We start from the raw sequence: 14,192 nt of genomic DNA, 5'->3' as shown, positions 1-14,192 counted from the left end.
ATGTTAGGTAGCGGTGCATAGTTTAGGGTATGTTAGTAGCGTGTCTAGTGTTAGGGTATGTTTAAGGGTGCACGGTAGTGTTAGGGTAGTTAGTGCGTTGAGTGTTAAAGTACCTGACAGATCTGGACAGCCTAATCTGAGCAGAGTCTTCAGGCTGCCGTCGGCGTTTGTTGCGAGGGAGGTATTCCTTTCAGACTTCGCCAGCAGCAGGTTACTCCATGAGTCAACGTTGATGGCTCTGCCTGCCTGCACACAAACAGATAGAGAGGTGGAGTGAGGCAAAGCAGAAGTGTGTGTTCAGAGTGGTGTGTGTGTGTATACGTGTGTGTGCGTGTGTGCGTATACTCTGCTCACCCTCCTCCTGACAGATGCCTTTGTACTTGACAATGTTGTGGTGGCTAAAGTTCTTTAAGGATTCCTATCTCACACCAGAGGTTGCTGCTCTGTTCCTCTCTGTTCTCTGGCTTTAAACTCTTCACTGCTACCAGCTCCCCTGTCCGGTCCCCTCTGGGTCATACCGACACAGCTCCACCTTGCCAAAGTGACCCTACACACACACACACACAACACACACACACACACACACACACACACACACACACACACACACACACACACACACACACACACACCACACACACACACACACCACACACACACACACTATCACATATACTCACATAAACATTAACATTACTTGCATATGCACACGGTCTCTGGCATGGTCAAACACACACGTGTGTTACCTCTCCTAAATCTCGAATCTTCTTGAGGAACCTCTTCTCGAACACAGTGGGTCGACCTCCAGAGTGGTACAGGCTTGATAGAGGGCGTCTGATGGAGGGATGACACACTGTACACACTGACAATACACACCACACACTCTCAAAACATACACACACATTGTTGCACACTGACAAACATACACACTGTTACAACACTGACAACATACACAGTGGGTTTATTCAGCTAAGCAACAGCACCAGTATGATGGATGTCTAACTGCGACATGACAGCAGTACCTCATTCTAGCCACCATGTGGGAGTATTAGGAATATTATATCCATGGGGCCCAGTTTAGGGGGAGCTGTGGAGCTGAACCCAGTGAACTCCACAACACTCATCACACACTCTTGCAATCTCTCTCTCTAGCTAGCGCTGATAACAAGCTGCCATCTCTCTCTGTTTCATAATTTCCTTCAATTCGAAAGAGGCTTAACTTCTCTAAATAGGGGGCAGCATTTTCACGTTTGGATGAAAAGCATACCCAAATTAAACTGCCAGCTACTCATCCCAGAAGATAAGATATGCATATTGTTAGTAAATTTGGATAGAAAACACTCTGAAGTTCTAAAAACTGTTTGAATATGTCTGAGAGTTAACAGAACTTATTAGCAGGCGAAAACCCGAGGACAAACCATTCCGCATTTTTTGTTGATTGTTGAGGTCACTCTCTTTTCAATGGATTTTCATTGGGAATACAGATTTTAATTGACCTTCTTGTAGTTCCTACCGCTTCCACTGGATGTCAACAGTCTTTAGAAAATTGGTTGAGGTTTTTCCATTGGGTAATGAAGAAGTACGCGCCATTTGAATCAGGGTCACTTGTTGTGTCCTGTTTGTTAGAGGCGCATGACCAGAAGGCTAACTACAGTTTGTTTTAATCCTGTATTGAAAACAGATCTTCCGCGTCTTCAATTTATCGATTATTTACGTAAAAAATTACCTAAAGTGTATTACAAAAGTAGTTTTGAAATGTTTTGGCAAAGTTTACTGGTAACTTTTGAGATATTTTTAGTCACGTTCACAATTGGAACCGGTGTTTTTCATGGATCAAACGCGCCAAATAAAATTGACATTTTGGGATATATATCGAACGGAATTACAAAAAGGACCATTTGTGATGTTATGGGACATATTGGATGCCACAACAGAAGCTCGTCAAAGGTAAGGCATGAATAATTTTTATTTCTGCGTTTTTGTGTCGCGCCTGCAGGGTTGAAATATGCTTCTCTCTCTGTTTACTATGGTGCTATCCTCAGATAATAGCATCGTTGCTTTCGCCGAAAAGCCTATTTGAATTCTGACATTGGCTGGATCACAACCGTGTAGCTTTTAATTTGGTATCTTTCATCTGTGATTAATGAAAGTTCAGATTTTTATAGTAAACTTATTGAATATGGCGCGCTGCATTTCTCTGGCTTTTGGCTAAGTGAGACAGTAGCTTCCCGCCTAAACTCAGATTTTGGATATAAATATGAACTTTACCGAACAAAACATACATGTATTGTGTAACATGAAGTCCTATGAGTGTCATCTGATGAAGATCATCAAAGGTTAGTGATTCATTTTATCTCTATTTCTGCTTTTTGTTACTCCTCTCTTTGGCTGGAAAAATGGCTGTGTTTTTCTGTGGCTATGTACTGACCTAACATAATCGTTTGATGTGCTTTCGCCGTAAATCCTTTTTGAAATCAGACATGTTGGCTCGATTCACAACAAGTATAGCTTTAAGTTGGTGTCTTTCATGTGTGATTTCATGAAAGTTTGATTTTTATAGTAATTTATTTTGAATTTGGCGCTCTGCATTTTTACTGGCTTTTGGCCAAGTGGGACGTTAGCGTCCCACATTTCCCAGAGAAGTTAATGTATCTCACTGGAGAAAGCATCCGAGCGAACACAACAGCGGCCCTCTTTCTCAGTATATGTAGGCCATCTWTCTGATGCTGTCTGGGCAAAAAGGGAATGACATCGTTGCCGCCCGTAGCATTGAATGCAAGAGAAGCCAGCGAGCATTTGGCCTCCCTTACTTACATTTTTTAAATAATATTAGCCAATCAGCATTGAGCTAAACTGTGAATGGTCCTGGCGTGCCAAAAAAAAAAAAAAGTCTCAAGGGAAGCCAGTTTGGATTCACACCAAAAGCAAAACGTAATTTACAAAAAAATATATAATTGTTGCATCTCCTTGTGTTGTGGTCCTCCGGTGGCTAGCTAGCTAGTGACAATTGTCCCTTTCTTCAATTAGCCATGGATGGAGATAACGATTTGGTTTTACTTCATTCTGGCCAATGATCCAACCATAATTGTGCCCCTGGCCTGAGAGGATGGAAGTTCAATGAAGCTAGCTAGTTATTTAGACTAATATTAACTAGCTGGCCTGGCGCATCGTTGCCAGGTAATGAAAGGAAGTTAGGATAGCTAGCAAGCATTTTAGCCAGGTAGCTTAGGACAACAAAAGCTAAATGTTTCGGCAACATGAACGAGGAGGTTGTCATTGGTGTTTCTCTACAAGTAGGGTGAGTCAGCATGTTTTTTTTTTCTCACTTCCCCAGTGATTTTACCCATGCACTGCTACTGCTCACTGACACACACACACGTACTCTGTTCCTCCAGGGTGTCTATGTCTCTGACGATGGCCCTGAAGAACGGGCGTTTGCGGGGGTCGAAGGTCATACAATGGGTCATCAGTTCAGCCAGCTCTTTGCAGTCTGGAGTAGCTAACTGACACTCTGCTGCATAGAACCTCTCTTTCTGCTCAGGGAGAGAGAGAGGGAGGGAGGTGAGGGAGAGAGAGAGGGAGGGGTAGGGACAGGGGGGCGAGAGGGGGGACGGGGAGAGAGTGGGGAAAGAGAGAGAGAGTAGCTTAAGGGTATCCGATACTTTGTGTCCAAACTGGCAATACATGGCATAGATATGTGTGAGGATGTAGGATAAAGTGGATTAAGGTGTGCGTGTGTGTATATAGTATATACCTCTGTGAGTTTCTTGTCTTTGAGAGGCACTTCTCCGTCATAGCAGATCTCCCACAGTGTTGTGCCGAAGCCCCATTTATCAGCCGCTACACTCAGGTTGGCAGAGTCCTTCACACACTCTGGAGCAATCCAGGGGATCCGGTCCACACACTCTGGGCAGTGTTGACACTACGTGTGACACATCACACACACCACACACACACACACACACCACCACACACAACACACACAACACCACACACACACACACACACACACACACACACACACACACAACACACACCACACCACACACAATGGTATGTAAACCAGTACAAACATTTAGTCATAAACACAAACAAACAGTCACATGCGGTGCAGAACCAAAACACTATTGTAGTGAACACACGATAATGAACCCTCATCTGTTTGGGAAGGACTTTGTCATTTTAATATGTCTGTAGTCCTGTCTTTCCTCACTGACACCTTACTGTATTACATACAGTAACCCTCTCTCTCTCGACTGTCTCCATCTCTAACCCTCTCCTGCTGCTATCCATCTCTAACCCCTCTCATCCATCTATACCCCTCTCTCCATCTCTAACCCTCTCTCTCTGACTGTCTTCCATCTCTAAACCCTCTCTCTCTGACTGTCTCCATCTCTAACCGTCTCCATCTCTAACCTCGTCTCTCCATCTCTAACCCCCCTCTCCATTATAACCCCCTCTCTCATTATAACCCCCTCTCTCCATCTCTAACCCTCTCTCTCTGACTGTCTCCACTCTAACCCCATATCTCCATCTCTAACCCCCCTCTCGACTGTCTCCATCTCAAACCCCCTCTCTCCATCCTCTAACCCCCCCTCTCCCATCCTAAACCCCCTCTCTCTGACTGTCTCCTCTCCAACCCCCTCTAACTGACGGTCTCCATCTCTAACCCCCTCTCTCTGACTGTCTCCATCTCTAACCCCCTCTCTCTGACTGTCTCCAAGTTCTTCCCACAAGCCCTGACGTCACTTCCAGCTGACAGGAATCCACAGCCCTACCATGCCAGTAACAAAGAGAGGGAGGGAGGGAGAGTGTTCCCATCTGTCAGATCCAGTGGTCCCAGTGGACATTAACACTGTTTGGTCTGTTTAACTGTCTTCACTCAGCCACAAACACAGTAAATGTTTACCAAACATAAATATGCCATTGGGGGGAAATATGGAATGTGAGCTATGCCCTTGTATAGTCTTGTTCCCAAAAACATTCTCCTGGGCCACAAACCTTTCAGACCTCAACATACTGTACAATAAATTCTACAATCTCAAATTGAGCCTTTGTCCTATCTGAACTCAAAGTGGATCCCTACACATCTGCAAAATAAGATACGCTGCTCTGGATAACAACACAAATGGAAATGGAACATGATGGTTGTCTTGCACTCAATGTGCATCATTTGCCAAACAAAATGATTCAATGAAGTCTTACCCTCTCTGGTCAACACAGTGATGGGTATGCCGGGGTCGCTGAGTTTGATGAAGGGTCCTCCCTCACTGTCCACTCCGTCTCTGGCTAGCAGGATGTTCTTGGTACACACAAAGCCATGCACTAGCTTCTTATCCTCCTACACAGACAGAGATAGTCTCTAAGAGCTTTGCACACCTGGATTGTACAATATTTGCACATTATTCTTAAATAAATTCTTCAAGCTTTGTCTAGTTGGTTGTTGCCATAGATTTTCAAGACGATTTAAGTCAAAACTGTAACTAAGCCACTCAGGAACATTTAATGTTGCCTTGGTAAGCAACTCCAGTGTATACTTGGCTTGTGTTTTAGGTTATTGCCCTGCTGAAAGGTGAAATTGTCTCCCAATGTCTGTTGGAAAGCAGACAACCAGATTTTCCTCTCGGATTTTGCCTGTGCTTAGCTCCATTCCGCTTATTATCCTTGCCAATGAKAAGCAAATCCATAACKTGATGCACCCACCACCATGCTTGAAAATATGAAGAGTGGTACTCAGTGATGTGTTGTGTTGGATTTACCCCAAACATAACGCTTTGTATTCAGGATATTTCTTTAACAATTTCTTTACAGTTTTACTTTAGTGCCTTATTGCAAACAGGATGCATGTTTTGGAATATTTTTATTCTGTTCAGGCTTCCTTCTTTTCACTTTGTCATTCAGGTTAGTATTGTGAAGTAATGTTGTGGATCCATCCTCAGTTTTCTCCTATCACAGCCATTCAGCTCTAACTTTTTTAAAGCCACCATTTTTTTWWTTWTTTTTTATTTTACCGTTATTTTACCAGGTAAGTTGACTGAGAACACGTTCTCATTTGCAGCAACGACCTGGGGAATAGTTACAGGGGAGAGGAGGGGGATGAATGAGCCAATTGTAAACTGGGGATTATTAGGTGACCGTGATGGTTGAGGGCCAGATTGGGAATTTAGCCAGGACACCGGGGTTAACACCCCTACTCTTACGACTAAGTGCCATGGATCTTTAATGACCTCAGAGAGTCAGGACACCCGTTAACGTCCCATCCGAAAGACGGCACCCTACACAGAGCAGTGTCCCCAATCACTGCCCTGGGGCATTGGGATCTTTGTTTAGACCAGAGGAAAGAGTGCCTCCTACTGGCCCTCCAACACCACTTCCAGCAGCACCTGGTCTCCCATCCAGGGACTGACCAGGACCAACCCTGCTTAGCTTCAGAAGCAAGCCAGCAGTGGTATGCAGGTGGTATGCTGCTGGCATGGCTTCATGGTGAAATCACTGAGTGGTTTTCTTCCTCTCTGGCAACTGAGTTAGGAAGGACGCCTGTATCTTTGTAGTGACTGGGTGTTTTGATACACCATCCAAAGTGTAATTAATAACTTCACCATGTTCAAAGGGATATTCAGTGTCTGCTTTTTTTCCAACGTCTACCAATAGGTGCCCTTATTTGGGAGGCATTGGAAAACCTCCCTGGACTTAATGGTTGAATCTGTGTTTGAAATTCACAACTCGAACTGAGGGACCTTACAGATGAGTGTATGTGTGGGGTACAGAGATGAGGTAGTCATAAAAAAAATATATGTTAAACACAGAGTCCATGCAATTATTATGTGACTTGTTAAGCACATTTTTACTCCTGAACTTATTTAGGCTTGCTATAACAAAGAGGTTGAAGACATTTCAGAGTGTGTTTTTCTTACCAGGTAGCTGAGAGCGCTGGCCAGTTGTTTGGCCACCTGGAACTTCCATGGTGTACTGAGAGGACTGCATTGTCTCCGCATGAACACATCCAACGGACCTAACTGGACAAACTCCTCCACCATGATATCTGGGAGAGAGAGAGAGACATGGATAGGGTTGCAAAGGGTCGGAAACTTTCCGGTACATTTCCGGAATTTTTCCATGGGAAGTCAAGCCCAGGAATTTGGGGAATTTAGCATAAATTCATCAAAAAAAGTTAGCTTATAACCGTGAACCTTTTTGTGGGATACTCATAAGGCAATTCTAGGTCTTGTAGCATATTTTGGTTAAACTATCCCCAATTCAATGTAATTGCAATCCTCTGCATGCACTGTGCATTCTTGCAGTGCACTCTTCCATCACATGTACAGCTGATTCTCAAGATATTGCACACTAATGAGATGCTATTGAGCCCACACTACTACACTGTCTGAGCCAAGGACTACATGTTTTCTGGTAAGATCTGATTACAATACTGGGTGGGGTGAAAATATTTTATATGACATACATGATTTTTTGTTAACTAGTAAATAGAGCCTACAGAAAAGTGTGTTTAAATAATTTCTAACTTAACAATTTCTGCTAGTTAGTTTTTGCTACAATGTGGGTTTTAGCTTGCTTGAGCCTGCTAACTGAGGAGTGTTAATTCACCTGTTTCCATACATGTTTCATTAAAAAAAATGTATCTTACAAAGGAGTTGTTTAATCTAACTGCTTAACTATTTATCTGTACATGGAATTGTATTTGTTTTTTTRCCTGATATTTACAGGAAAATGCCACAGGAACTATCTGATGTGTGGAGACATTTCACTGCAGCTAATGTAGAAGGAAAATCTGTGTACATTTGCCAAATCATATGTGAAGAATGCAACAAAGATGCATAATCATCTGGCCAAGTGCATAAAGTTCCCTCAGCGCTCACAAAACAAGCAACCTCTGACAAAAGTCCCTCTACTTCTATGATGAATCAGACACCTTATCGGCAACAGCTCATGGTCCTCCTGGAATCAGACGTWTTTTTGACTCAATGGAGGAACATAGTCAGATAAATGGTGATGAATGTCTTGCTCGAGTAGTGTATGCAACTGGTTCACCTCTGATGCTCACTGGCAATGTGTATTMGAAGAGATTTCTGAATGTTCTTCACCCAGCATACACCCCTCCAACCAGACATGCTTGATCTACTCATTTGCTGGATGCAGAGTTCAAGTGAAGGTCAAGCAAATCATAGAGAAAGCAGACTGTATTGCAATCATTTCTGATGGGTGGTTGAATGTTCTTGGGCAAGGAATAATTAACTACATCATCTCCACCCTTCAACCAGTATTCAGGAGTAGAAATGTGCTTAACAATACACAGACACACCAGTTTCTACATTGCAGATGAGCTGAAGGCAGTCATCAATGACCTTGGACCACWGAAGGTATTTGCACTGGTGACAGACAATGCTGCGAACATGAAGGCTGCTTGGTCTAAAGTGGAGGAGTCCTACCCTCACATCACACCCATTGGCTGTGCTGGTCATGCATTGAATCTGCTCCTCAAGGACATCATGGCACTGAAAACAATGGATACACTCTACAAGAGAGCAAAGGAAATGGTTAGGTATGTAAAGGGTCATCAAGTTATAGCAGCAATCTACCTCACCAAGCAAAGTGAGAAGAATAAGAGCACCACATTTAAGCTGCCCAGCAACACCTGTTGGGGTGGTGTTGTCATCATGTTTGACAGTCTCCTGGAGGGGAAGGTGTCTCTCCAAGAAATGGCCATATCACAGTCTGCCGATATGGACAGCCCCATCAAGAGGATCCTCGTGGATGATGTATTTTGGGAGAGAGTGGTAAGCAGCCTGAAACTCCTGAAACCTATAGCAGTAGTCATTGCACGGATTGAGGGAGACGATGCCATCCTGTCTGATGTTCAGACTCTGCTTGCAGATGTAAGAGAAGAAATCCGTACTGCCCTGCCCACTTCACTGTTGCTTCAAGCAGAGGAAACTGCAGTTCTGAAATACATCAAAAAGCGTGAAGACTTCTGCCTGAAGCCCATGCACGCCGCAGCGTACATGTTGGACCCCAAGTATGCTGGCAAGAGCATCCTGTCTGGTGCAGAGATCAACAAGGCCTATGGTGTCATCARTACCGTGTCTCGCCACCTTGGCCTGGATGAGGGCAAGGTTCTTGGCAGTCTGGCGAAGTACACTTCCAAGCAAGGGCTTTGGGAAGGAGATGCAATATGGCAGTCGTGCAAATATATCTCATCAGCCACCTGCTGGAAGGGACTTTGTGGATCTGAGGCTCTTTCCCCTGTTGCCTCCATCATCCTCTAAATCCCACCAACATCAGCCGCCTCAGAGCGCAACTGGTCCTTGTTTGGGAACATACATCAAAGCGCGCAACAGGCTGACCAATACAAAGGTTGAAAAATTGGTGGCCATCCAGGCAAATTTGAGGTTTTTTGAGCCTGACAACGAGCCATCCTCAACAGGGTTGGAAAGTGACAGTGAAGATGAGGCTTCAGAGTCTGATGTTCAAGAGGTGGACATTGAGGGGGTCCAGGGAGAAGACATGGAAGCCTGAGAGGAAGACAACCAAAGCTTTAGTTTCTAGACTATCCTTTTACAGATGTATGTTTTTGGGAGATGCGGTGGATCATTGGGGATCATTCAATATTCCCTTTCTTTTGTTGTTCAGTGTAATCATCCCATGTGAAGAGTCAACTCATTTAATTAAAGTTCACTAAATCGTTTATTTCTATTGGAAGGATTTAATAATTTGCAATTATGTCTACTTATGAGGTAAAAGGTTTATGTATCTGTCTCCATATGATATGGTAAATATATCCAATGCAAAAAATATCTACATTTAAATGGTATTAATATTAATTTGCATATATTTCTGTTAATTCCCATATATTCCCGTTATTTCCCATGGAAAGTTTCCACCTCTGAAATGTGCAACCCTAGACATGGACGGCAGTGGAAGCTGCTGAGGGAAGGACGGCTCATAACAATGGCTGGAATAGAGTGAATGAAATGGCATCAAACCATGTGTTTGATACCATTCCACCTATTCCGCTCAAACCATTACCATGAGCCTGTCCTCCCCAATTAAGGTACCACCAATCTCCTGTGCTAGATAGTCAATACACATTTACATACACACTTCGAGGCAAGCAACACTAAACCATGCATGAGAGCACCAGCTGTTCCGTACAAAAGTGTGATCTCGCTCTCCATACCCGATGTGAGTAAGACCTTTAAACATTCTCAAGGTCGCAGGGCCAGACAGAAAACCAGGACGCGTACTCAGGGCATGCGCTGACCAGCTGGCATGTGTCTTCACTGACATCTTCAACCTATCCCTGACCAGGTCTGTAATACCAAGTTGTTTAAAGCAGACCACAATAGTGCCTGTACTCAAGGGTAATCTGCCGAAATGACTATTTCCCTGTATCACTCACATCTATAGCCATGAAATGCTTTGAAAGCCGGGTCATGGCTCACATCAACACCATCATTACAGACACCCTGGACCAACTCCAATTTGCATACCGCCCCAACAGATCCACAGATGATWAAATTTCTATTGCACTCCACACTGCCCTCACCCACCTGGACAAAAGGAATACAGTGCATTCGGAAATACTTTTTCCATATTTAGTTACGTTACAGCCTTATTCTAAAATGTATTTTTTTTTATCCCCTTTATCAATCTACACACTATACCCCCTAATGACAAAGCAAAAATAGTTTAGAATTTTTTGCAAAAAAAWAAATAATAATAAATGAAAGTAACATTGCATAAGTATTCAGACCCTTTATTCAGTTCTTTGTTGAAGCACCTTTGGCAGCGATTACAGCATCGAGTCTTCTTGTGTATGACGCTTAAAGCTTGGCACACCTGTGTTTGGGGAGTTTCTCCCATTCTTCTCTGCTGATCCTCTCAAGCTCTGTCAGGTTGGATGGGAAGAGTCGCTGCACAGATATTTTCAGGTCGCTCCAGAGATGTTTGATCGGGTTCAAGTCCGGGCTCTGGCTGGGCCACTCAAGGTTCACTCAACATTCAGAGACTTGTCCCGAAGCCACTTCTGCGTTGTCTTGGTTGTGTGCTTAGGGTTGTTGTCCTGTTTGGAGGTGAACCTTCACCCCAGTCTGAGGTCCTGAGCATTCTGGAGCAGATTTATCTTTCCCTCGATCCTGACTAGACTCCCAGTCCCTGCTGCTGAAAAACATACCCATAGCAAGATGCTGCCACCACCATGCTTCACCTTAGGGATGGTGCCAGGTTTCCTCCAGACGTGATGCTTGGCATTCAGGCCAAAGAGTACAATCTTGGTTTCAGATCAGAGAATCTTGTTTCTCATGGTCTAACAGTCCTTTAGGTGCCTTTTGGCAAAATCCAAGCGGACTGTCATGTGTCTTTTACTGAGGGGCTTATGTCTAGCCACTCTACCATAAAGGCCTGATTGGTGGAGTGCTGCAGAGATGGTTGTGCAAAAATMACTAAAACCCTGTTTTCGCTTTGTCATCAAGGGGTATTGTGTGTAGATTGATGAGGAAAAACATTTATTTAATCATTTTTAGAATAAGGGTGTAACTTAACAAAATGTGGAAAAAGTGAAGGGGTCTGAATACTTTCCAAATGCACTCTACCTACAGTATGTAAGAATGCTGTTCATTGACTACATCTCGGCATTCAACACCATAGTGCTCTCAGGACCCTGGGACTGAACACCTCCCTCTGCAACTGGATCCTGGGCCTACCCCAGGCAGTGAGGGTAGGAAACAACACATCCGCCACTTTGACCATCAACAAAGGTGCCCCTTAGGGGTGTGTGCTTAGTCCCTTCCCGTACTCCCTGTTCACGCACGACTTCAAGGCCGCGCACGCCTCCAACACCTTTATGAAGTTTGCTGACGACACAGCTGTGGTAGGACTGATCACCGACAATGATGAGGCAGCCTTAAGGTCTTCATTTTATTTGATTTTTACCCCTCTTTATCCCCAATTTCGTGGTTTCCAATTGGTAGTTACAGTCTTGTGTCATCGCTGCAACTCCCGTACAGACTCGGGAGAGGCGATGGTCGAGAGCCGCTCGTCCTCCGAAACACAACCCAACCAAGCCACACTGCTTTTTGACACAATGCCCACTTAACCTGGAAGCCAGCCGCACCAATGTGTCGGAGGAAACACCGTACACCTGGCGACCGTGTCAGCGTGTACTGCGCCCGGCCCACCACAGGAGTCGCTAGTGCACGATGGGATAGACCCTAACCCGGACGATGCTGGGCCAATTGTGCGCCGCCCCATGGGTCTCCCGTTCGCGGCCGGCTGCGATAGAACCTGGACTCGAACCCAGAATCTTAGCATAGCCTTAGACCACTGCGCCACTCGGGAGGCCAGCCTAAAGTTCTACCACTGCACCATCGAGAGCATCTTGACTGCTTGCATCACCGCTTGGTACGGCAACGGCAAGGCACCCGAACGCAAGGTTCTACCGAGGTGGTGAGTACAGCTAAGTACATCACTAGGGCCGAGCTCCCTGCCATCCAGGACCTCTATACCAGTCGGTGTCAGAGGAAGGCCCAAGAAATGGTCAGACTCAAGCCATACTGTTCTCTCTGCTACCGCATGGCAAGCGGTACTCATGCACCAGTATGGAACCAACAGGACCCTGAACAGCTTCTATCACCAAGCCATAAGACTACTAAACAAGACTGCTAAATAGCTTATCAAATGGCTACCAGGACTACCTGCATTGAGCCCCATTTTTGCACTCTCTCTCTTGCACTGACTCTATGCACACACCCATACACTGACACCCCAACACACACACACACCATGCGCACACATGCCTACTGACACCACACACTTTCACACCCATCACATAAGCTGCTACTACTGTCTATTATCTATCCTGTTGCCAAGTCACTTTACCCCTACTTACAGTATACTGCTGCTACTGTCTATTATCTATCATGTTGCCTAGTCACTTTACCCCTACTTACAGTATACTGCTGCTACTGTCTATTATCTATCCTGTTGCCTAGTCACTTTACCCCTACTTACAGTATACTGCTGCTACTGTCTATTATCTATCCTGTTGCCTAGTCACTTTACCCCTACCTACAGTGGGCAAAAAAGTATTTAGTCAGCCACCAATTGTGCAAGTTCTCCCACTTAAAAAGATGAGAGAGGCCTGTAATTTTCATCATAGGTACACTTCAACTATGACAGACAAAATGAGGGAAAAAAATCCAGAAAATCACATTGTAGGATTTTTTATGAATTTATTTGCAAATTATGGTGGAAAATAAGTATTTGGTACTACAAACGCAAGATTTTCTGGTGCACAGACTGTAACTTCTTCTTTTAAGAGGCTCCTATGTCCTCCAGCTCGTTACGTGTATTAATGGCGACTGTTTGGAAACTTGTTAATCAGTATAAAAAGACCCTGTCGCAAACCTCAAGTCACAGTCTCCACAAACTTCACTATGGCACATGCACCAATAGGAGCCTGGCTTCAATCAGGTTACACCAGAAACAAAAATTGTAATGACCTGCACAGGCTGGGAAGACTGAATCTGCAATCAGGTAAGCAGCTTGGTTTTGAGAACATCAACTTGGGGAGGAATTAATTAGGAATTGGAAAGACATACAAGACCATGATAATCGCCCCTCGATCTGCTTCGCGCTCCATTCCTTCCCCGCTGTTCTCTCAATTCATTTCTCTCGGCTCCTCTGGGTTCTCTTTCTCCTTGTTCCTCATTTGTCTTTTCTTCCTGGTTCCTCATCTTTCTCTCTCTCTGCCCCACCCTCTCTCCATCTTCCATCTTCTCTCCTTCTCTGTCTCTCCTCTCTCTTTCTCCTCCATTCTGCTTTGGTCTCTCTCGTCTCCTGTCTCCATTCTTCCTCCTCCTGCCCCCACCCTGTCTCTCATTGTTCCGTCTCTCTTTCTCTTCTCTGATCTCGGTTCTCCTATCTCTCCCTGTCCTCATTTCCTGTCTCTCTCCTCGTCTCATCCTCTCTTCCTGGTCCTCGCTCTCTTCCTTCTCTCCTCTGTCTCCTCTCTTCTCTCCTGTACTCTCTGTTTTCTCTCACTCTCTCTCTGTCTGCTTCTATCCCTTCTCTCCTGTTATCTCTCTCTCTCCTGGTCTCCTCTCTTCCTCTCTCTGCCACCTGTTCGTCTTCTCTTCTCTCGTCTCCTGTTCCATCTCGGTTGTCTCTCCTTCTCT

At 44.7% G+C, this 14,192-nt stretch overlaps 1 protein-coding gene across 1 annotated transcript in view; it reads right to left on the bottom strand.

Moving 5' to 3' along the window:
• Nucleotides 1-14,192, bottom strand: part of jak1 (Janus kinase 1) — an 83,663-nt gene that overhangs the window by 16,890 nt on the left and 52,581 nt on the right. The window contains 4 exon segments of the mRNA XM_024003647.2: nt 3,383-3,533; nt 3,755-3,906; nt 5,206-5,341; nt 6,915-7,042. Of these exon segments, the coding sequence (XP_023859415.1) occupies nt 3,383-3,533; nt 3,755-3,906; nt 5,206-5,341; nt 6,915-7,042 (567 nt within the window).

The sequence above is a fragment of the Salvelinus sp. IW2-2015 genome, linkage group LG16 (assembly GCF_002910315.2).
Source record: "Salvelinus sp. IW2-2015 linkage group LG16, ASM291031v2, whole genome shotgun sequence".
In the NCBI taxonomy this organism is placed as follows: Eukaryota; Metazoa; Chordata; class Actinopteri; order Salmoniformes; family Salmonidae; genus Salvelinus; species Salvelinus sp. IW2-2015.
Note: the sequence above shows the minus strand (reverse complement) of the source record. Positions and strands in the feature narration are given on the sequence as shown.